Genomic DNA, 21510 nt, shown 5'->3' with positions numbered 1-21510 from the left:
CAATAATTGCAAACTACATGGGATGTGTCAGAATCACAACAGAAATGCTGCATCTGCAATTCTGTATATAAATACTACACAAACACAGGAATTTCCCACCAGCAGCTATAGGGCACAGGAATGAGAGGACAGCAAGAATGTAAGATTACAATAATAATTACTTAAGGATGGTCTCTGTTAACTGAGTACTAAACGTATCCCAGGCTAATAAAGTTCTTAGCTAATAAATACTTCTGCCTCCAAGTTTATTTAGCCCAGGACAAGATTATTACCTTGCAAAGAAGAAGCACACTCAAGTTGTTATTAAAATATTGTATAGATCATGATGCATGTATACAAACAACACACATATATACATAAATCCAGATCCAGGCACCTGTCAGGACAGAAATACAGAGAACCCAGAAGATTGTTAGTATGAAGGCAAGTAAATAAACATTTTGAAAGAAACCTGGAACACAATAGCTCTGGAAGGGAAGAAGTACTGATGAATTACTTCGGTTAGGATTTGTATTTTTAGTGATTAGGCATCCATTATCATCCCACATCTGAATGCCTGCAGAAAAATCTCACTATTAAAGACCACCCAGCCTATCAACAAAGCTAACCCCTCTCCTCTCCTCCCAATGACAACATCATATTTGATTCAACATGGCTTGACTTTTATAAAAGACGTTCTGGAATATTAACTACAGATTTCAAGTGCATTGCCTAAAGCTAATTTTATGTGTGGTGTGCAACTGAAGTGAAAGAGAGCAGTTATGCATTAATTCATGTAAATGAGTTAGCAAGACAATTTTAGCAATACCAAAGGTGTCAGAAAGCCGAGATATAACCTAGATTTGAAAGATTTGCAAAAAATGAGAATTAAACTCATTCCACATTTTATCCAGTGATGTTTTACTATAACCATCGGGGTAAATTGGCCAGTGATCCAAGTTGCAGACTGAGTGTGTATTAGTCAGAAAATGAGTGTAAGTAGGGCCAAAGTGGTTTAAATGGCACCAATCTGGAAATCAAGTCACTCCAAATTTGGAAATATGTATGCATGAGTGTGCACATGGGAGGAAAGAAGAGAATTATAGTTGAAAGTATGGCTAGTCAAAGAGGATGTGCCAGGGGTATGTCAAGGGGAAAGACCTACTGTGGTTGCTCAGAGATGGTGTAAGCAGTTGAACAGTGGCTCATTGGCGGGATCAAGATACAACAAAACCTCTGCCTCTAATAATTCTTGCAATACGAAGTCCACACAGCCTCCCTTCTGACGGTGTTGTACAAAAATGCTGTCTGTCCAAAGAGCTTTCAACATTGGCAAAGCCTAGATGGGGTCAAAATTAGGTTTAGAAAGGCAAGCTACCTTCCAAATAGATTATTTATTTATTATTATTATTATAAAATATGCTCAAAGAGGTTTTCCCTATTGAAACAAGTAAGATTACAACTTGTCCAATAAAGTGATTAACAGCTAGGTCAGTGGCTCCCATGCAGTGAGAACAGTGGACTGCTAATGATATGTGGAACATTTGGTGGTGATCCTTAGAACTGCCAGGTCACGTGACACTGTCTCCTCCTCCTTGCTTCCATGTGCTTGTGCAAGCATCCAGGTTCTTTAGTGCAACTCTTATTTTTAAAGGGTGAACAATGCTTCACACTGAAGTTAAAAATCAGGCCAGATTCTGATTTCAGTTACTCTAGTGTAAATTGAGAGTAACCCCATGGACTTCAGTGGACTAAATCTGATGTAACAGAAATCAGAAACTAGCTCATCGGTTTTTTTATAAGTATTACTGCTGCCAGTGCCACAGAGATGTTGCACAGTTGTAAATGGAAGGGGGATGTGTCCAGCAGGCAATCTCTGTTAAGAAGTGGTCCAAAAACTATTAATATGTGCTTCAAAAGATGTGGCCCAATAAAAATAAAACTAAAAATCCCTGAGCTATGTGGATGGGACTAAAGATCTCCTCTCTTTCCCATCCCCTAATACAGCAGTCCCCAAGCTTTTGATGGTCGCACCCCCTCTTACTCCGAGCCGGGGCCATGATTGGGAGTGGGTCGGGGGCTGGGAGCAGGTCTGCGGCCAGAGGCCGAGGCTGGGGGTGGGGAGTGGAGCTACGCCAAGGCTGGCGACAGAGCCAGGCATGGGGCAGGGAGCTAGGGATGCAGCTGGGGGCAGGACCGGAGCACAGCTGGGGGAGGGACTGAGTGGTGCTCCCTCTCCACCCCTGTAGGGGCTGGCCTGGGCTTGCCATGCCCCCTCCCGACATTCCTCGATGCCCCCCTAGGGGGTTCCACCCCACACTTTGGGGACCTCTGCCCTAATAAATGAGAACACAATCGGAGTGCTGAAAAAGTCATTGAGCTCAAAAGTTCAGCCACAAAATGTATTTACTCTAGTGTTATTCATATCGATGGAGTGTTGTTTAAATGATGGATACATTATAATATTACTGCCAATTATTCTTACCACACAAAGTCCCATTAAAATCAATGTAAGTACTCTATGCATTTCAAAGAGAATCCGTAAATATAATACATAGTAAAAGTACTGTGCTACACTAGCTGCTTACTCAGTAATATTTTTATCTCATAAGAAGCAGCAGCAGCAGCCATATTAGCCTTACTTTATAGTATGTTTTAACTTAGCACATCAGAACACAAAGGGGGAGCAATCATCAGCATGATGAAATACTTGGAAAGGCACTTTGTGACCTTCACATGGAGCAGCAAGGACATACAATGAATTCCTTCCTCAAGAGGAAACCTGATGGAACATGCAGCTCTAATAACAGAACAGAAATTCCCCACAGTCTCATATTGATTAAAAAGTGAAGATCAGAAGGGCTGTGTTTTAAACCCTAAGTGCCTAAATTACACCAACAAAATTTGTGCACCCATGCACACCCAGACGATTCTGCACATATAACATACCTTTGCACGTACAGAATTCTTACCTATATGCATACATGTTTTACTGTTTTGCATACCCCTTTACTAGTTTCCATGTCAGTGAAGGAATAATTTGCTGATGGAATTGACTTGGAGGTGCTGGATTTTGAACATTTTAGCCCTAAATTGCTCAGATCCGTTTGTGACACCAGAAATATTATATGGAAGAAATATGAATTTAAAAATTCTGCATTTAAGACCATTTTGTATATGTACTTCACAATCGTTGTATTGTTCTCCAAATGTTTAAGGCAAAAATTTCAAAGCAGTATCTAAATTTGTGCATTCAAAGCTGTTGTGCTCCTCCATTCCCTAGCACAAAAACACATACTCCCGGAAGCCAGTCAGGCATTTGCAAATTAGAATAATAGTGTGTCTGTCTATCCACTCTGTGCAGCAAAGGGACGCTCTAGATGCTGGTGCAAGTGTTGAGGTTGTTTTGAAAACCTCTCCCTTTCGAATAAAGGAGATTTAAACAGCATAAAAAAACCAAGACTAATCTTCACTAGGGTTCATCATGTGTACTCTTTTATTTATCTGTTACCATAAAGAAATTTAACTACTCCATTATTATCAACCCCAAGTGTTCAAAAATCGTAAGTCAGGACCCCGTAAGTCATGATACTGGCTTACAAATCATGAGATTTCAAAAATAAATAAATAAATTGGGGTTCTTTTTGTATACCTCTGTTTTCTGAGCCTGTAGGGTGCACTTGGTTCATGTTTTCAACCTATTCTTCACAACAAGGGCTAGAGAAACTTTCATTTTGGGGGTGGGGAAGTAACTGTGCTTCTCTTGCAATCTCTTGATTCCAGCAGCTGGGGCTTTAAGAAAGAACACCAAACGTTGCATGACTTGGCATAAAAATAGCCTCTTAAATGGGGCATAAGCACTCAAAGGGGATGACAGGCCGTTTATAAATAAAGAGCTGATCCTGGCACAGGGAGGTAGAATAGCTTCAGAAGCATCTTGGTGCATAAGTGGACTGCTCACATTGCCTCCCCTTCTATGGAGTGCAGCATATTTCAGCTCCACCGGCCAGTACAATGGGGGATTGAGTCGTAGCTCCACATACCCTCTGTCCCTCCCTGCCCATCCCCACATCCTGGGGGGAGGTATGAGGGAAGGGGTGAGGGAGCACTCTGACCTGAGCACAGACTGCAATTCTCTCCAACCTTTTCATGGGTCACAGATCGTTGGGGTGGAGAGAAAGGCTCCGTATTGCCCCCTCATTGTGCACCTAATGTAAGGGACTAGGTGAATCCATTTGAAAGTGAGCAGGTTACAAATATTAGAACTGGACACAATTATTCTATTTTTAAAATATCATTAAATATACAGCAAATATTACTCAGCCTTCTCTAACATTAGTTGTCCAAAAGCAGACGTTAGCCTATACAACAGCGCCTCAGAAAAAGCTACAGTATACATTTCTGTCACCCCACACACTCAGGTACTTTGTTTTGACTTGACCCAGGAACTCTGGAAACACAAAGGGTCTAATATAAGCACGCGGCCTTTTAGCAGGAAAACACAAAGAAAAGCCATGTTAAGAATGAGAGGAACACCAGATTGAACAGAGACACTGATTTATATGGTCAAAATGTTGTGCTGCCAAAAAATTAAGCAAATGTCTCAATAAAACACTGCACTAGGTACAGGGTGTACAGCACAATCTAATCATAAGGGCATATTAGAAAAAGGCTGGCCATGAGAGGTCTCTGCATCAGGAAGAAGAAACAGCAAGCAGACTATACAGATCTAAAGTAAATCACACTGAATGGAAACACTCATCTTCCATAAGTGCCAAACAGGTGGCAAAGCAGAATCGAGGGCAGCGATGAATTACTCAGGGCTAGAAAAGAAATAACCAATTAATTTTTCCTTGCAGTTGATTACACTGAAGTGAGTTTTAGATAATGGATTTAAAAGTTCAGTGAGGAATTCATACATGCCTCAGTGCCATATTTATAATGCGTCCTACAGCCTGAGTAATGTTTTTTCTAAATGTTTCTTCCCACTGCATGGCTGTGAGATTCTGCCCTTTAACATATCCTCAATAGTTCATCTCTTGCTTGGTATCACACTAAGTTTCAATTCAAAGGTCATTCCCTAAATAAATAGGTTCTCAAGGCAATGCAGTACTACAAACTTTATCTCCTAGCATGTGCCAATAAGATCTTATAGTGCATGCTTACTATGAACACTTACTACTAGGCTCAGGACCTGATCCAAAGCCTACTGAAGTCAATCGGAGTGTTTCCATTGATGTCAATGGCCTTTTGATCAGTTCCACTCAGGTTCTAGGCACCAGCAAAGCAAGCATGTGCTTGGGGCAGCCCATTTGCAGGGGCAGCAGGAATCCAGCATGGGAGCTGAGAACCAACAGGGGGCCCTGGGAGCTGTAGTTCCTTGGTTAGCTCCCTGCCTATAGAGCCAGCCCTGGAGCAGGGAAAGAACTACATTTCCCAGCATTCCCTTGGCCACTACCAACAGGAAAGAGGGGGAGGGGGAGGGAGTGAGGTGGCTGAGACCGCATGCTGCAGCTTGCTATGAATACAACAAGGAGTCTGGTGGCACCTTAAAGACTAACAGATTTATTTGGGCATAAGCTTTCGTGAGTAAAAACCTCACTTCTTCGGATGCAACTTGCTATGAATGGAGAGCTTAGGATGACCAGATGTCCCGATTTTATAGGGACAGTCCCGATATTTGGGGCTTTTTCTTATATAGGCTCCTATTACCCCCCCACCCTCGTCCCGATTTTTCACACTTACTATCTGGTCACCCTAGGAGAGCAGGGCAGGGATACCATATGTTAACATTAAAAAAACAGGACACTCCACAGGGAGGAAGGATAGCCCCACCCTGCCACCATCCACCCCCTCCGACTGCCCCCCACAGAAACCCCAACCCATCCAACCCCCCCAGCCCCCTGATCACCCCCTCCCGGGACCCCACCCCCTATCTAAGCCTCCCTTCTCCTTGTCCCCAACTGCCCCCTCCTGAAACCGCCCCAACTTCCCCCCTAGGACCTCACCACCTACCTGTCCCCTGACAAACCCCTGGGACTCCAATGCCTATCCAACTGCTGCCTGTCCCCTGACTGCCCCCACAATCCCTGACCCATCTAACCCCCCTTCTCTCTGCCCCTGACTGCCCCCCCCAAATCTCCGCCCCATCCAACCCCCCAGCCCCCTTACCGTGCCACTCAGACCAGCATGTCTGGCTCCGCGCAGCGCCAGACACACTGCTGCGCATACATGCTGCCGTGCTCCCCTGCGGAGCCACAGCCCCCTTCCCCCCCCCCCCCCCCCCCCAGCACCTGCCTTCCAGATTTGAACACCTCAAAATTCAGGAGTGCTCAAGCTCAGTTTGGGCAGCTGTTACTTCATTTCTCCCAAATCAAATATACTGATCCACTGTAACTTGCTGTAGAAAAAGTAGGATAAAATTGAGCAAGAAATGCTTCCCAGTGGTTATTAGGACTGGAACTGCTATTTTCAACAGCCATTGCCTTTTTGTTTGTTTGTTTGTTTAAAAGGAAGACAGTGATATTGCATTGGCAAATTCCCCATAGAAAGAAAGAATGGAAGAAAAGAATAATAAAGGCACCTCAACTTTTCCTCATTTATGTAGGACAGTCTTATAATATCAGGGGGTAGCCGTGTTAGTCTGTATCTACAAAAACAACAAGGAGTCTGGTGGCACCTTAAAGACTAACAGATTTATTTGGGCATAAGCTTTTGTGGGTAAAAACCTCATTTCTTCAGATGCATAGAGTGAAAGTTACAGATGCAGGCATTATATACTGACACATGAAGAGCAGGGAGTTACTTCGCAAGTGGAGAACCAGTGTTGACAGGGCCAATTCAGTCAGGGTGGATGTAGTCCACTCCCAATAATAGATGAGGAGGTGTCAATTCCAGGAGAGGAAAAGCTGCTTCTGTAATATAAGTCTTCTGTAGTCTTATAATATGCATCCAGATATCCTCCAATCACACAAGCTGAAAATTGTTCCACTTTACTGCAGTTCTGTAACCATATGGGAACCAATCCTTTCTATGTTATGTGCACACTTAAAATTCCTGCTGAATGACCTGCCGTGGGAGTGAGTTACCAGTGACCCAGGGCTGCGGCGGTAGGACGGTACAGGTGTGGGGGGGGGGGAGGGGGAGAGAGCCCAGGGCTGGGGCGGCAGGGGGTGTGGGTGGGGAGAGCCCAGGGCTGGGGCAGCAGGGGGGTGCGGCGAGGAGCCCAGGGCTGGGATGGGGGGGCAGCCAAAAATTTTTTTGCTTGGGGCGGCAAAAAACCTAGAGCCGGCCCTGGTTCCACTTCTGAAATCCCACTAGCTGCCTATCTGCATCTTTATGCACTTAAATACCTTTGAAAATCTGGCACATCATGCTTACTATAAAACACGTCATTTTTAATCTGGTCTTTTAAGCACTGAAATACGCTGCAGCAATCAAAATATTTTGTGTTATTAAATTTGAAGAATTTTCTTAACAGGAAGAATTAAAAGCACAGATTTTTACCCTGCTTCTTGTTAGACATTCTTACCTCAGCAGGTTAATTAACTGTCAAAACATCAGCAGAAAGGCTTTTGCAATCCTTTTCCCTGTCCCAGGAAAATCTGCATTTGCACTGGATATAGAGACCATGCTAACACTTGAATTTCATCCCGCTGCATTTTGCAACAAAACTTGATCTGCCCCAGGCTTTTACCAGACTTCATAATTAAGTAGAAAGGCCAGTAACTATAAATGTCAGCTACAGCGTTGGTATTACAGCAGCATCCACTCTGCAAAAACAATCTGCTGTTCTCTGATCCGTTCTGACATGCTGTGGTTTGTTTCAAAATCATAATTGGTACAGTAGTAAACAAACATGAGCTTGTAAAAGCTACCGACATTGTGCTTTGATTCACTGAGAAATTTTCCATCCTGTACACCAAGAATGACCAACACTGAAATTGGGTTGGAAGCAAGCTTTGACACACGGATCAAAAATTGCCTGAAGGATCAATTACTTCATACAGCGGACTGAAGAGCAAGAATGACCCTGGTCCAAAGGATAAGGAAGTGGACTGGGACTCAGGAGAGCTGGGTTTTATTCTAGGCTCTGCCAAGGAACTGCTCTGTGACCTTGGGCAAATCACTTCACCTCTGTTTCCTTCCTCACCCATCCTTGTCTTGTCCATTTTAATTATAAGCTTTTCCAGGCAGAGATTGTACTGTGTCTAGTGCAATGGAGTCTCTGTGTGCGACTGTAACAGCAACAAGCATACGCAGCAAAAAGTGTAAGGCGCTCAGACACTAGCATGATGAGCATGTTATCAAGAAGATATCTGCCCAGACAGAGATGAGATACTGAGTGATCAACAGCAATGCATCATATCATGGGCTAATGTCTCCAATGGCGTGCTCCAGAGATTGTGATTGGGCCCTGTTTTATTTAACATTTATTCATGATTTGGGGGGAAAAGTGGATAATCAGCACATAAATGAAATCCACAAAGGATAGGGGTCTTAAAAATAAATGAGAGCAGAACAATACATACTAGCTGAAAAAAGCTGGACATTAGGGGAGCAAAATAAGCTTCAAACTTGAAAAATGCAAGCTGGGGAAAACTCATCTGAAAAAAGAGATATTTAGCTGGTTTTATTTGCTTCAATTTTAATGCGGGTTAGTCTTATGTTTTTATTTTACCATAATTATTCCCTTAATGTGTTGTTCAGCTCCCTGAGCACCTTGATAGCGTTTGGAAGGAAATTAACAGAAGGAATAAACTCAGAAAGTAATAACACCAAATGACATCTAATGGGGACAGTGGACAGCAAGTTAGATGCAAACTTAAAATATGATGTGGCAGGTAGGGGGGAAACCAGTGTGGTTTTGAGCTACATATTCCAAAGCATCATTTCATAGACCTAGGTTTTTCTACTCCTCTATGGCCCTGATCGTGGCAAAGTACTGTAGCACATGTCTGACTTTAAGCACCAGAGTAGCCCCATTGATGAATAACATACTTAAAGTTAAGCACACACTTAAATACTTTGTTGGATCAGGCCTTGTGTGATTATACCTAGGATACTGAGCTTCACTCTCTTTTCACATGAGTTTTAAACGCGTGTAAGTGAGATCAGAATCCAGTCCAGCGTGTACAGCAGCCCAGTGAATGATGCCCATGCACTCACGCTCTGCTGTGGGAGACAGAGAAACATAGCAGTCAGAACCAATTGTGATCCTGAGCAGAGCTGTCACAAAGCTGATAAAGCTTTTAGCTGGGGCTGCTGTGCCACCTGCTGCTGTTCTCATCCCAAATCCTGTTTCAAAGGAGGGCAAAAATCAAACAGACATGTTAATACCAGGTTTGAAAGCAGACTCTCTACACTAGCCTGAGGTCTTTGAGCTTGATCTGGAGTTCTGACACCAGGAGAAACAGACAAGCAATGACTCACTATAGTTGTTAACACTCATTGTAGTAGTCAGACCCGGGTTGTTTGGGTATTGAGAGATCTGAAAAATGCTGGAAGAAAGAATGTAGTGAATTAAATTATGCAAATGACTTACTAGGTAATAAGATGGCTGGGAGAACTTTATAACCACAACATTTTCAGTCAAGAAGAAAGTGGAGAACATTAGATTTGTCATTCTGGAAAAGTCCAATGGTCTAGCTAGTCCAATATCCTGCCTAGGACAATGACCAAACTAAAGAGGCTCATTCATATAAAAATGTATGCTTTTTTTTTTTTTTGGTCTTACTCACCTGTTTGCCACAATTATATCTGGTGGCAGAGAGTTCCACAGATTATAAATTACACAAAAAGTATTTCCTTGTATCCCATGTCAGTTTTGCCTCTGTATTCTGGAATAGGGTGAGTGGCAGAGTTGGGCAATCTATTCGTAGAAAACAATTTATTTGAGGCCTGATCCAAATACCACTGAAGTTAATTGAACAGCTCTGTTTAACTTCAATGGACACTGAATAGCTCATGGTGAATTTAGCCTCATATTCTTCCTATGCCAGCTAACTGTAGCAAGACTTTTAGGAACACCCACCATTTGGAGGTGTTTATTATTTTTACAAGCTATTCATGAAAGAGCTTTTATTTTATTTTTTAAACCCTATAAGAGCATTTCCATTTCTAGATAAAAGTAACCATGAGTATTTATTTTCACTATTGTTCACAATGGTTTTGTTTTTTGCAAATGTTCTTGCACTAAATATTCATGAACAAAAAGAGTCACCAGCAAATGGAATCGGTGGTCTTTATATATATATATTAATTATAGTAAATACTGTAACTAGCTAATCTACTTTTATTCCTCCCACATAGACCTAGGACTTGTCTACACGTTGGGGTAATGCACAGTACAGGGGTGTGTTTTTTAAAGCGCACTAACATGTTGCACATTAATTGGTCCATGTAGACCATGTTGGTGCGTACTAAAAGGTTCCCTAATGTGCTTTAATGTAGTACAAACAGCAGTATACTAAACCGCATTAGGGAACCTTTAGTGTACACCCGAAGGGTCTAAAACAGGGGTTCTCAAACTGGGAGTTGGGGCCCCTCAGGGGGTTGCGAGGTTATCACGAGAGGTCACAAGCTGTCAGCCTCCACCACAAAGCCCGTTTTGCCTCCAGCATTTGTAATGGTGTTAAACATATATATGAAAGTGTTTTCAATTTATAAAGGGGATGGGGGCGGCACTCAGAGGCTTGCTATGTAAAAGGGGTCACCAGTACAAAAGTTTGAGAACCACTTGTCTAAACAGACCAATTAACACATAACTCATTAGTGAGCCTTAGAAATCACATCTCCGTGGTGTGCATTACGCCACTGTGTAGACAAGTCCCTAGTGTTTTAATCACTTGTTGTATAGAAGAGACCTTTATACTTCTACTCATTTTTGAGGCATGCTTCTGGAACTCTTTTATATCTGCTTTGTCTTGTATGAGATTAACAGAGCATTGAAGGTTGGGACATACATTCCAGCTACTTATATTGTGACATAATATTTTCTGTGTTACTCACAATAATATTCTTTAAATGGTCTAATATACGGTTTCTTAATGCCCCGTTCATCAAGAATGTTTTAATTGAGTGGTCTGGCATTATGTTTATTTCCTCCCCCCCAAAATCTTACTACTAATTTATATTCCATCATTATGCAAGTATATGAAGTTGTTTCTCATAAGTGTTATGAGCTAGGTGAAACGACATGATGGGTTGGGTTAACACCCCATTGAGATTGATAATTGAAGGGTGAGTTCACACCTAAAAACTGTACGCATAAGCCTCCACCTAAGACAAAACCGAGTGTGTGAGCCCTCCCAGAAGCTTTTGTCTGACTGTGTGTGGGGCGGGGGGGAGGGGGGGGGAAGAGTGCATGTGTTCACAGATCAGACAAAGATAACAACAGTGAAAGGCGAAAAGGAAGGAAGCCAAGCAGTAGCCTGTGAACATAGTGTGACCCTAAAAAAAGCTAGAGAGCTTTTGTTTTTTGGGGGTAAAGAGGCTTGGGGGAACAAGCTGCTCCATTTGTTCTTGGTTCCTTCTGCATTCAGAGAAGAACTTTGTACATTCCTTGTAAATAGACAAGATTTTGCACGAAATAAAATACCAGATTCCATCAATTTCTACTTCCAACTACTTCTACATCCCCAAGGCCCCAAATTTTGACTAGCTGCTCAGCTCAAAAAGGGGCAACATAAGGACTATTATAAGGTACAGGCCTAAATTTAATTTCATCTGCCATTGGGTTACCCAATTACCTAGTTTTGGTATGAATTTTTGAACGACTTAATTTTTTTCCAGAAAACTTTGCTACCTCATGATTCATCCCTGTTTCAGATCATAAATATAATGAAAAGTACAGATCCTAGTATTTATCCCTACATTTATATTCCTATCTTTTACCCACTTTTTAAAAAACCCATGGCAGGTCTTCTGGTGGTTACCAATTTTCTGAAGGATTCTATCAAAAGTCTCTAGAAAGTCTAAATAAATCATTTGCTTATTATTTTAGTGCATTTAAAACATTTCTCATCTAGCCATTAGTTTGTTAATTCCAATAGGTCAGAAAAGCACGATTTAGTAAAAGCTGGGATGGTTTGAGCCTACCAACTTTTACTCACCAACATGCTTTATAATTAGTAAACTTCTCAACTATATTTCCAGATACTGATTTGTAATGGCCTATATTGTTCATTGGTCTATAATGGCCAAGATGCCACTTGAGAGGCAATGTGGTCTGGAGGCTAGGGTACTAGACTGGCACTCAGGGTCTCAGGAATGGACCGAAGTTCTGGTTTTGCTCTGCCACTTGCCTGCTGGATGCCCTTGATACTTACCTCCTTTGTGAAGCATTTTGAGATCTAGAGACTGAAGAGCGCTATATTAAAACTATGCAATATTATTACTATCACCTCTTTTGAAGCTTGTTTCCTGAGATACTGAACCCCCTCAATTCCAGCCTACATCAGTGGGAGTTGAGGCAGCTCAGCACCTCATAGGATTAAGCCCTTAGAGATAGGTATAAAGTGGATCACACTCCTGGCTTCTTGCATAATAGCTGTTTAAATATTATGGTATATATTTCTTTTTAGCAGCTGAGATGCTTCATTCTTTATTTCCTTAAGAATGTTCAGATGAATAGAATCCAGTCTTGATGATTTAATGCAACTTAATTTCCAGAGTTGTTTCATCACTTCTTTCAACTTGTAAAGAATAACCCTAGGGAAGGTACTTCCCCATCATGCTGTGTTCTTAAGACCAATGTAAAGAAATCATTTAGCTTCTCTGTAATCTATTCTCTGATTTCCCCCCTGGCAGTCTAGTGAGTCCACTGTCTCTCCTGCAGGCTTCTGATTCCTGATGTACTTAAAATGTCTAATTATTGTCTTTATATCTTTTGCTACTTCTTCTGGTCCAAAGTTCCCTTTGCTCTCAGTGTTACATCTTACTTGTCAGAGTTTGTGTTCTGTTTTACCTTAGCATGGGCTGAATTTTACATTTTTAAAACACTACTCTAGGGTGCCAAGTACACTTTTATACCTTGCTATTTATCTGTACTTTTCCTCCTACAGACAAAACACTGTCACACCATTTTTTTTGTTCTGTGCTATGCATAACTTCTGTGATACTAATGAGGTATTCTTAATTAGCTGTCACACTAAGTTTATGGGGTTTAATTTTCTAGCTTTTTCCTTTCAGATTATTGATGATATCCTGAATTCTTTAAAAATCTCCTTTCCTTTCTGTCTACTAATGTCATCGGCTCTGGCACTGTGACAGCCTACAGTCAATCAGAAAATGTAATGGCAAGATTGGTCTACATTATTCTCTGCATTAGCTCCTCCTCCTCTTGCTTGAATCATCTAGGGCACTGCCCCAACTCAGAAAAAAACATAAAATAAATCAAAATAAAATACATTTACTTCCTCTAAATGAATCCTCCGTTCACAGCTGTTAATTGAAGGGAATTTCTCGTCCAACTGAAGGAGCCACGCAAATCAATTGTATAGTGCCAATGTGTATGTGTCTCCATTTTTGGCTGTTCAATTTTAAACACCTAGGGCCCGATTTTCAGACGCACTGAGCGCCCACAATTCCAAATGAAGTCAATAGCAGTTGTAGGTACTCAACCCTTCAACTAGAAACACCTGGGGCCTGTGTTTTTTGGGAACACACAAAAATGGAGGTACCCAAAAGTAGGGACCACTTTTGACAATGTCGGTCTAAATGATTTGTCCAACTTTGCATGCAGTCAGTGGCAGAACTGAAAATAGAACCCAGATCTCTCGGGACCCATCTCCAACTCGAACCACTAAGACACAGATCCTTCAGGGAGTTATTCTAGGGCAAGCAGAAGTGCGTCCACACCAATGCCTTGAAACCATTCACATTGACAATATATCACCATTTGAGCCCTATCTAAAACAAAACATGAATTTCTAATCCCAAATGAGACTTTTAAAGCCAGCTGCAAACAAGATCTTACTCTTCAGAACAGCAAATCTAAGATGCAAGGATGTTGGCAAGTGTGGGGAGATTTTGAGGCTCATGTAACGCAGACTCCTGTGATGAATGAATATAGGATAACCCACACTTTTAGAAAATGGCATTGTATCTGCCTTACAAATCCCATAGCTATACACCCTCCTTGCATCCTTATTCCTTCCTCGGGAAGGAGTCACTAATCTAGTCAAATGAACTTTTACTTTAGAAGGCAGAGTCTTTTTATTTATGGGCAGGGTCTGTTTTCTGCTTTGGTTCTGTTTGTACAGTGTCTAGCACAATGGGAGCCCTGATCCATGACTGGTCCCCTATGTGCTACCGCAATACAAATAATAATAACCATGTGTAAAGAGTTTAAATGCAGTTTCATTCTATATGTCCGAAATGACAAACCATTTCCCCCCTTTCTGAAACATGGAGGTTTTCTCCTTTTCTCTAGGTTTCGTCAATTAGAAATTGGACTTTGAAAGCAAGGGCGTCTTAAGTGAGCCTGTGGTACCATGTCTACTGACCTTAATCAAGTCTCCCGCCTCTCTTTTTGTATTTATTCAGTCATCCCATATGCTGAAATCTGAACAGACTGAATGCAGCATTGTTAAAATTCCAACAAGGTTGTGATTAATCCTTTTTTTTTTTTTAAATAATTGCATACCAAATTCCTGCTCTGAAAATCCAGTGGGTGCCAAAAAAAGTTTGAGTAATGAGGCAGATACACCATTTTGTGGGAAATGAATATAAAATTTATTTTAGCAGTGCTTTAAAAGCAAATTCTATTTAAAAATGTTACCACATAGCCCATCTGTGCCAACTACTTCATAGTTTGCAATTAAAAAAAAAAAAAACACTGTAGAGATATACATTTGAGAAAAACGATATTAATTGCATTAATGTAGTGGGCCAAACCTGGTAACCTTATTCAGTGTTTGCTCAGGAAAAGCTCCCATTGATTAAAAATAGAAACTGAAAAAAGACCCCAGGGTTTGACCCCTGAGAGTATGAAGCTACAACTTTGCCATTATCGAAAAGCAGTTTGGTCTAGTGGATAGATCTGGGTTCTACTCCAAGCTCTATTACTTACCTACTGTGCGTGACCTCTCACTCTTTGCCTTCGTTACTGAAATTGCAAGCTCTATGGGCTAGGGATTGTTTCTTACTAAGTATCTATACCATTTAGCATAATGTGGTCCTGATCTCGGTTGGGGCCTAAAGATAGTTCACTAATACAAATTCATAATACTTGTGATGTTAATTGTGAGGCCAACTTGCCAAATTCATCCCTGGTGTAAAAACAAGACTTTGACCTGCGGTCTCTAAACAACAGTATTAAAAATGTAAGTCTTATCATTCAGTTTGAAGGAGAGGTAAAGTACATTATGTACTTGAACTTCTGCACGTGATAAGTTACACGTTTTAAAAAATAATAGCCTTTGTGTGTTTTCTGGCAGCAGCCTGGATCTGTGATGCAAGTAGAGATGGCTCTGCAGAGCCAAAACAGTTCTCTGTAATATAGACGGCTGTCGTGGGGAATACACTCTGAAGAATATGGTGCTTCTTCTGATCTCCTCCATGGTATGCTTCCTAGTATTCTACCTGCATATACCATCCTAGATTTAACACTGCCTCAGCATGAAAGGTGATCACTGTTCACCTGCTCCCACTATATGGAATCCCAGACCTGTAAAGAATGGCTGACTCCTCTCCTCATTCTTCATGCAAAAGGGGGAGATCTGTGCATATAAGGTGGGCATGACCAGACCTTTAAGACTCTGTGGGGCAAGATTTTACTTACTGTGGTGAACACTTATTCACTCAAGTAGTCTCTCTGACTTCGGTGGGCTTACTCAACTCAGTAAGTAGTCATCAAGGGGAGTAAGGGTAGCCCAACTGGTCACAGTGATTAAACTGACACAATGTAATAAATAGTAATAGTACCTAAATCTTATGTAGCACTTTGCATCAGTAGATCTGAAAGCACTTTATCAAAGAGGTCCGGATTAGGGCTGTCAAGTGATTAAAAAAATTAATTGCAATTAATGACGCGATTCATCGCACTGTTAAACAATAATAGAATACCATTTATGTTAATAGTTTGGGATATTTTCCACATTTTCAAATATACTGATTTAAATTTCAACACAGTGTACAGTGCTCACTTTATATTTTTATTACAAATATTTGCACTGTAAAAAACAAAATAAATAGTATTTTTCTATTCACCTCATACAAGTACTGTAGTGTAATCTCTATCATGAAAGTTGAACTTACAAATGTAGAGTTATGTACAAAAAATCCTGCATTCAAAAATAAAACAATGTAAAACTTTAGAGCCTACAAATCCACTCAGTCCTACTTCTTCTTCAGCCACTTGCTCAGCTAAATAAGTTTGTTTACATTTTCAGGAAATAATGCTGCCCGTTTCTTGATTACAATGTCACCTGAAAGTGAGAACAGGCATTTGCATGGCACTGTCGTAGCCAGTGTTGCAAGATATTTATATGCCAGATGCACTAAAGATTCAAATGTCCCTTCATGCTTCAACCACCATTACAGAGGACATGCGTCCATGCTGATGACAGGTTCTGCTCTGTAACAATCCAAAGCAGTGTGGACTGACGCATGTTCAGTTTCATCATCTGAGTCAGATGCCACCAGCAGAAAGATTGATTTTCTTTTTTGGTGGTTCAGGTGCTGTAGTTTCTGCATCGGAGTGTTGCTCTTTTAAGACTTCTGAAAGCATGCTCCATACCTCGTCCCTCTCAGATTTTGGAAGGCACTTCAGATTCTTAAACCTTGGTTGAGTGCTGTAGCTATCTTTAGAAATCTCACATTAGTACCTTGTTTGTGTTCTGTCAAATCTGCAGTGAAAGTGTTCTTAAAATGAACAACATGTGCTGGGTCAACATCCAAGACTGCTATAACATGAAATATATGGCAGAATGCGTGTAAAACACAGTAGGAGATATACAATTCTCCCACAAGGAGTTCAGCCACAAATGTAATTAATGTATTATTTTTTTAATGAGCATCATCAGCATGAAAGCATGTCCTCTGGAATGGTGGCCGAAGCATGAAGGGGCATATAAATGTTTAGCATATCTGGCACGTAAATACCTTGCAATGCCAACTACAAAAGTGCCATGCGAACGCCTGTTCTCACTTTCAGGGGACACTGGAAATAAGATGCGGTCAGCATTATCTCCTGTAAATGTAAACAAACTTGTTTCTCTTGGTGATTGATTGAACAAGAAGTAGGACTGATTTTTATATTGTTTTGTTTTTGAGTGCACTTACACGATTAAGAGATTCTATTATGGTATTTGTATGAGGTGAATTGAAAAATACTATTTCCTTTGTTTATCATTTTTACTGTGAAAATATTTATAATAAAAAATAATATAAAGTGAGCACAGACAACTTTGTATACCAGGGATAGGCAACCTTTCAGAAGTGGTGTGCCGAGTCTTCATTTATTCACTTTAATTTAAGGTTTCGCGTGCCGGTAATACATGTTAACGTTTTTTAGAAGGTCTCTCTCTATAAGTCTATATTATATAACTAAACTATTGCTGTATGTAAAGTAAACAATGTTTTCAAAATGTTTAAGAAGCTTCCTTTAAAATTAAATTAAAATGCTGATCTTACGCCGCCAGCCTGCTCAGCCCACGTCCAGCCTGGGGTTCTGTTCACCTAGGCCTGCAGCGGGCTGAGCGGGGCGACTCGAGGTCAGGGCAGAGGGCTGGGGTGTGTGTGGAGGTGCAGGGCACAAGGCTGGGTGTGTGTGGGGGTGTGGAGGTGCAGGGCAGAAGGCTGGGTGTTGGGGGGAGGTCAACGCAGAGGGCTGGGGTGTGTGTGGGGGTGCAGGGCAGAAGGCTGGGGTGTGTGTGTGTGGAGGTGCAGGGCAGAGGGCTGGGGTGTGTGTGAAGGTGCAGGGCACAAGGCTGGGTGTGGGGGGGTTCAGGGCAGAGGGCTGGGGGGGTGTGGAGGTGCAGGGCAGAATGCTGGGGTGTGTGTGGAGGTGCAGGGCAGAAGGCTGGGAGGTGTGTGGAAGTGCAGGGCAGAGGGCTTGGGGGAGTGTGGGGGGTGCAGGGTAGAAGGCTGGGGTGCTCGGCTCGTGGGGGTGCTCCCAGCCCCCTGCCCTGAGCAGCTCATGGCAGGGGGCTGGGAGAGATATACCCTGTTACACCCCCTTCTCCCAGGCTCCGTCCCTACCTCTCTCTGCCTGCTCTACGGAGCAGCGAGCACGCTGCCGCTCGGCTCAGCTCCCGCTCCCCCTCGCAAGAGCCATCTATGGCAGGGAGAGGGGGGAGGGGGAGGAGGAGGGGCCAGAATGCACCACGTTGTGGGAAGAAATGGGTGGGGGGGAGTGTGGCTGTTTCATTAGAGGTTACTTCATTTTGGCTTGCCCAACTTGAAGCGCCTTACTCTCTCCCCATCAACTAGCGGCATGAAAGTTGTTCTCTAAGTACAACATAAAACTGAATTAAAATGCGAAGTCTGAAAGAATCTAGAAGGCATCGGGAAAAAGATTAGTAATCTTCAATGATGGCTCAAATGTCTTCTCCAACATTGGTTCCAGAAACAAGAGGAACTTAACATGAACATCCAAACTATTTAAGTCTTGAACAAAACTATCCTTGTAATACTAAAAGCTTAAATATGATTTTCAAAAACCTCTTCTTTCATGTGGTGTAGTGGATTGTCCTTTATTAACACACCCACTAGTCTTCAAACTATCAGATATAATTTGCAGTTCATTAGTTTTTGCACACAGCTTTTTAACATCTTTTTCGAAAGAAATTGATATAAGAACCACCAAGTTCTATTTGGAGTCAAGTAGATCAAAAGAAGATTTGAAAGCTTGAACAGCTGTTAAGATTAAATATAATGATGTACTAAGGGATAGAGTGAACAGACGCAATATGTGAGCGGCATGAAAAGCCTCCAAGTAAGCTGTGGATAAAAGTGATTCTGACAATAGTGAGGAAGCAAGGGAAGCCCTTCATTTAACCCCACAACTTTCAGGTCCTGTGGAATCAGGAACTATATGCTTTTCTACACACTCGCCTTCCTTTCTCAACCACCTGTTAGAAGGCATTTTTATGGAGATGAACAGAGCACAAAGAAATCAAATGTTCTCTTTTAAACAGAGCCCAGTAGAATTAGGAATAGTTTTTAGAAAATCTAAAGATATCAATTATGCAAAGTGGGCCTTGGTACTGTTTAATAAAAGGCAAACTATATATGTGGCAAATTTACCCTACGTAAAATAACACATCAAAAATATAAATACAGCTCAAAGAGCAATTCATCTATTGCAACCATAAATAAAAAGTGTAAAGTCTCCTATGAATAGGGCTTAAGAAAAAACCCCCCAAACGCACACTCCTGTTCAGCCACTGTCATTAGGGGTAAGTGAAGAAATAAAAGTCCAAGCAGCAACAGTAGCTCCCTATCCTGATAAGGGGATTTTAAGGGTATGTCTATACTGCAATTATGGATTGCAGCTCATGTAGATATACATGAGCTAGCTTTAATTTAGCCAGCTTGGGTCCCAGAGCAATGAACCCACAGCAGTGTGTGCTTCAGCACAGACTAGCCCCATAAGTGACTATCTAGGGTTCTAAGTGGGCTTGTACAGCCTGCACTGAAGCATGCACTGCCACAGTTTCACACCTTCAGGACCTGAGCTAGCTAAATGAAAGCTAGCTAAGGTCTGTCTACTCCTGCAAGCTACCATACCTCTGATTGCAGAGTAGGCATACTCAGAGTCCTTGCTCACTCAGTGCACACACAAGACTGTGAACGGATGAGGGGTTTATTTGCTTAGGGCCAGACTGTGAACTTTTTGGTCACACTGGTGAGTAATTATTTACGTGAGGAGTCAGTGCTCACCAATATGAGCAAGGGGTTCACAATTTGACCCAGAGGGTAGATCTACACTGCAATTAAACACTGAGGCTGGCCTGAGTCAGCTGACTCGGGCTCACGCTTTGGGTTTGTTTAACTGTGGTGTAGCTATTCGGGCTCAGGCTGGAACCCAGGCCTTGGGACGGGGAGGCCCCCAGAGCCAGGGCTCCAGCCCAAGCGTCTACATGGCAACTAAACAGCCCCGTAGCCCGAGCCCCACGAGCCCGAGTCAACTGACACAGGATAGCCACTGGTGTTTAACAGCACTGTAGACGTATCCTGAGCAGCTTTGCCACTAAAATATTGAGTGCCTGTGGGAAAGTCACTTAGGATTAGTGGGATTTTCTTAAGTGCCTAAACATATTAGGAGCCTAACTCCCACTGATATCAACTCAAAACATTTAAATATACGCTTAAGTCCATATCTATTCAGCAAAGTACTTTAAGCATTTGTTTAAGTCCCATTGTAGTCAATGATTAAGCACCTGCCTAAAGTTAAGGATGCTTTGCTGAATAGAGATGACCTGCTGAATCAGGACCTCAGATGTTACCAGCAACATATGCTGCCTAACCACAACCCCTACCCAGTTTATCATGATCCCTTGGGGCTACGAAGCATCACTGAACACAACTGTCGGGCACCCACCTCGCCAGCTCCATGCCTTCTTCCAGTTCCACTATGCAGAACATAACAAATTTAATCCTAAATAAGTAATTTCAAGTTAGACAAGTGAGCAAACAAAAGGTGTCTTTATAACAAGTTTATTCCGTAGAATTACCAAGAAGTCACACTTACCCAGAAGAAGAAATTAAACACAAACAAGAGATACTTCAGATAAACAGTCATCCAGTCATCTTGCTCGGCTTTGTTGAAATGGGACATTGTTGGAGTCTCTAGAAAGAAAAACATATACATATATATACACATACACCTTACATTTTCAAACAGATTATTCCTCCCCTAAAAACCCTGAGACACACCCTTTTATTCTAGAACAAAATTAAAAGTGAGGTTCTACTCTGAAAAGTGACTTTAAAATGGCATTATGAGGCCCCAAGTTTCGATGATTTCTGTATCAAATATGCTCAATTTGCCAAAAAAAGGGGGGGGGGTATATTTTCTAACTCCCAGCCCTGCAAACTCACATTGAGCTCTTAGCAGCAAGCTGGGTTCTTTTCTTTTGGCAAACTTCGTCACCAGGAATAAAGATTCTGCATGCAAATCTTTAGTGACCCCCATTGTCCTCAGCCACATATGTAAAACCCCCATTGCCTTCAGTGGGTTAAAACAACTGTATCTACAGTATAATTCTAATTATCCAGCTTTCCTTTACCAAAAATCCTAGTTATCTGAATCTACACCATGGTCCCCCATGTAGCCCTATGTTAGTTAATAGGACTTCTGGTTAGCCGAACACCCAGTTATGCAGAATGTTTGGATGTCTCTGAGGCAATTCAGATAATGGGAGTGTACTGTATTTGGAATTCAGTCATCAATTTTGTTGATGATACACAGGAAGGACTAGAATCCAGCTCCTTCTCTCTAAGCGTGTTGGCTCTGCAGGGTGAATTGGGTGTAAAATGCAATAAAATATATACTTAAAATCAGAAGATTGAAATTAAAGAAGA

General features: G+C 41.8%; 1 protein-coding gene across 11 annotated transcripts in view; it reads right to left on the bottom strand.

Annotated features, from left to right (window-relative positions):
• The window catches only part of TSPAN11 (tetraspanin 11), a 189896-nt gene that overhangs the window by 145290 nt on the left and 23096 nt on the right, over nt 1-21510 (bottom strand). For 10 of the 11 annotated variants that reach the window (XR_006172766.2, XM_065584227.1, XM_005307829.5 and 7 more), the window contains one exon: nt 20678-20775. Coding sequence is in view for 10 of the 11 variants with exons in the window: in XM_065584227.1 (XP_065440299.1) it covers nt 20678-20764 (87 nt within the window). In the remaining variant the exon portion in view is untranslated. The remainder of the gene's footprint in view (nt 1-20677; nt 20776-21510) is intronic. The other variant, XM_065584220.1, reaches the window with a different exon arrangement.

Source organism: Chrysemys picta, chromosome 1 (assembly GCF_011386835.1).
Source record: "Chrysemys picta bellii isolate R12L10 chromosome 1, ASM1138683v2, whole genome shotgun sequence".
NCBI lineage: Eukaryota > Metazoa > Chordata > Testudines > Emydidae > Chrysemys > Chrysemys picta.
Note: the sequence above shows the minus strand (reverse complement) of the source record. Positions and strands in the feature narration are given on the sequence as shown.